The sequence below is a fragment of the Lontra canadensis genome, unplaced genomic scaffold, assembly GCF_010015895.1.
Source record: "Lontra canadensis isolate GAN:19392208 unplaced genomic scaffold, GSC_riverotter_1.0 scaffold36, whole genome shotgun sequence".
Taxonomy (NCBI): domain Eukaryota; kingdom Metazoa; phylum Chordata; class Mammalia; order Carnivora; family Mustelidae; genus Lontra; species Lontra canadensis.
The window spans coordinates 8,322,022-8,325,607 of record NW_022631030.1 but is presented as its reverse complement, the minus strand read 5'-3'; the positions used below and the strand labels follow the sequence as shown (position 1 = coordinate 8,325,607).

Sequence of the window (3,586 nt, the reverse complement as noted above, 5' to 3'; positions counted from 1 at the left end):
TTGGTGAGATCATAGTAAGAGGCATCTTTAAGTAGGAACTGCACCTGCAGAGAGATACCCAGTATGGAAAGAAGCAAGCAGATGAAGATAAGTCTACTTTGTAGACATCTACATCATCTGGCTCCTTTTCCATTTCACTGGCTTAAGCACCGTTTATTTACATACATATTAAATTTAACCACAGATTTCTTTCCACAGACACCTTAGAGTTGGTTCTTCCATAGAAATGAGAAATCACACAATGGTGACTGAATTCATCCTGCTGGGAATCCCTGAGACAGAGGGCCTAGAGACGGTCCTCTTCTTCCTGTTCTCCTCGTTCTATTTGTGTACTCTCTTGGGAAATGTGCTCATTCTTACAGCTATCATCTCTTCTTCTCGGCTGCACACCCCTATGTACTTTTTCTTGGGAAACCTCTCCATGTTTGACCGGGGTTTCTCTTCAACAACTGTTCCCAAGATGCTGTTATACCTTTCAGGGCAGAGTCAAAGTATCTCTTTTCAGGGCTGAGTGGCCCAGGTCTTCTTCTACCATTTCCTGGGCTGTACTGAGTGCTTCCTATGACCGCTTTGTCGCCATCTGTTATCCGCTGAGATACACGGTCATCATGAATCACAGGGTCTGCGCCATCTTGGCCACCAGGACCTGGATGAGTGGCTGTGTTCACACCATCATTCTAACTTCCCTCACCTTCCAGTTGTCCTACTGTGCCTCTAACGAGGTAGACTACTACTTCTGTGACATACCTGCTGTCTTACCTCTAGCCTGTGGGGACACATCTCTAGCCCGAAAGGTAGGTTTTACAAATGTTGGTCTTTTGTCTCTCATTTGCTTTGCTCTCATCCTTGTTTCCTACACTCGCATTGGGATCTCCATATCAAAACTTCGCTCAGCAGAGGGCAGACAGCGAGCCTTCTCTACCTGCAGTGCCCACATCACTGCAATTCTTTGTGCTTATGGGCCAGTAATCATCTATCTCCAGCCGAATCCTAGTGCCTTGCTCAGTGCGATAATTCAGATATTGAATAATCTTGTCACCCCCATGCTGAACCCACTAATCTACAGCCTTTGGAATAAGGATGTAAAATCAGCCCGGTGAAGTTCATTTCATAAGAGAGGTTTTGCTATGGAGAAAAAGTGAGAAAACCTACAGCTTTGCTGGGCAAAGTTTGAGTTTCTGTTTCTTAGGACAAATTCTCATTTGCAGCTTCCAAGATATTGAGATAAGTTTAAAAATATATGTCTTTTTTCCTGTTTCCCTCTGTTTTATCATGAAAGATGATTAATAGACTCACTTAGCAGACAGTGAACTGATTGTTATGCTGCATAGAACTTTCTCCCAGAACCACCATCCTCCCTAAAGCATTTCTTAGTTGTTTAAATCTCTGAAAGGTAAGAGAACATATTTTTTTCTCATAATCTCAGTTAAAAACACATGCACAAAAATCTAGAGAGAAAGGAGGATAGAAAAAATTTCAAGAATTCCAAGATTAATAAAGAATACCAGAACTGAATATCCTTCCTTTTTGTAGAGCATGACCTCCAACTTTCTGCTGATCAACACCAAAACTCAAACCAAATTAAGTAACGTTTAGTTTAAAAGTTAGATCTTTCTCGTGCATAGTCAAGTGTGGTTCAAATATTTTTCTAGTGTGTGCATTCTTCCAGGATCTAAATATTCTTCTTGCATTATTAGCTGCCCAAAAGGCTATGAACTTGAATCATTTTCTTGTTAGCTCCTAAAGGAATCCATTTTAGTTTTGTAAAAAAAACAAGCAAGCTAATCAAGTTTAAATATGTTACTACATGTTTTTCCAAAACAAGGAACACTGATTTATCTTTGTTAGAGAAAGCCCATGTTAGAATTTTCACTCAAATTCAGGTAGCAGTAATGAATTTCCTTCTCCAGGTCACCTAGGTGGCTCAGTCAGTTAAGCCACAGGCTCTTGATTTCAGCTCAGGTCATGATCTCAAGGTCCTGGGATCAACCAGTGTTGGGCTCTGCATTTGGCATGGATCCTGCTTAAGGTTATCTCTCCTTTTCCCTCTGTCCCTCCCCCTGCTCATGCTCTCTCTCTGTCTCCCTCTCTCAAATAAATAGATTAAAAAAAATTTTTTTTAATAAATAAACGTCCCTTTCCATTGAAAAGAGCATATTTCTTTCTTTTCTCACAAGATCAATGTAATTTAGTTTGACTCCTGTAATTTCTATGTTCCATAATGCTAAGGGAAAAAATAGATAAATTTTATTTATAGAAGCAACATTAAATTTTGTATTTAAATTTGAAATTAAAAATATTTTCTTGATTTTTTTTCTTTGTATATTTCACCTACCAGTTGTATATGGCTTCTCTTATAAGCCACTTTAAATCCTTGGAAGGAAGTAGAGAATAAATAATGCACTAAAACAAAAAGAAAGAAGAAAGAGAGAGGGGCAGGAAGGAGGGAGGGAAGGGACGAAAAAGGGAAGTAAAGAAGGAAGGAAGGGAGGGAAGAAGAAAGGAGGAAGAAGGAAGTTTTCTTTCATCAAGAATAGTTCCTGAGTCATGCTTTGTATTCCAAGATCTTAATGTTTTTGAAGATTTTAGGCCTGGTATTTTATAAGACATCCATCAGTTTGAATTTTTCTGATGTTCCCTCCTAATTAGGGCTCAGGTTAGGCATTCTGGGAAGAACTAACTCAGAAATGATGTTTTGTTCTTCCCACTATATCTTACCAGGAGGGTCTTGCTGTGGCTTGGGCTCTTTGTCCTATTACTAGTGGTTAATTTTGAACATTTGGTTAAAGTGGTATCTGCCAGATTACTCAAGTACAAAGTTGTTACTTTACCTTCCTCATTAATAGTGAGTTTTGTGGGGAGGAGGGGTACTTTGAGATGATATAAAGATTCTGTTAGTCCTTGAATTTTTATCTGCTAGTTTTAGCATCCACGTATGGTTCTTGCCTGAATCAACTACTATGATGGTTGCCAAATAGTTATTTTCCAATTTAATCATTCCTACTATACTTACTAATTGGCTTTCTACTGTAAGGGAGAGTTTCTCATCTCCCTTATGTATTTATGGAAAAATGACTCTCTGACAAACTGAATACAGCATATGATGCCTGCCTTGTTGAGAATATGACAAAGGCTGTCAGCTATAATTATAGGATAAGATGATCATACTAGGACCCTATCTTATTGAGGAGAAACATCTATTTTTTAAAAGAGGAGATATAAAAGTTATCAAAATAAGTTCCTTCCACTGGACTAAATGACTTCCAAATTCTGAAACACTAATTCTTTGATTTCATATAGCTATCTTGTAACTGTGGACCAACTTCTCTGGTTGGGGAAATGGGAGTATGGGTAGAGAAAGGAATGTAAATGGGTGACGAAAGTGGGACACGAAGAAATATTTCTTTCTTGATATGAAATCCTTGCTGAACTATTCAACAAATAAAAAAACAATTTCTCCTTCATTGGCTTGGTGCCAGCTAGTTGAAATATTAGTATGAAACACAAGTCAAGGACACCAATCAAACAAATAACCAGATTTATTTATGTAAAAGATGTAGAAGACAAGTAGCATAATGAGGATACA

General features: G+C 38.2%; 1 protein-coding gene across 1 annotated transcript; it reads left to right on the top strand.

Moving 5' to 3' along the window:
- The first annotated feature begins 226 nt into the window (after positions 1 to 226).
- LOC116874331 (putative olfactory receptor 10D4) lies at positions 227 to 1,100 on the top strand. Its single transcript, XM_032868998.1, is given in 2 exon segments — positions 227 to 552; positions 554 to 1,100. Coding segments are annotated over 2 exon segments (873 nt in total).
- Positions 1,101 to 3,586: the final 2,486 nt, after the last annotated feature.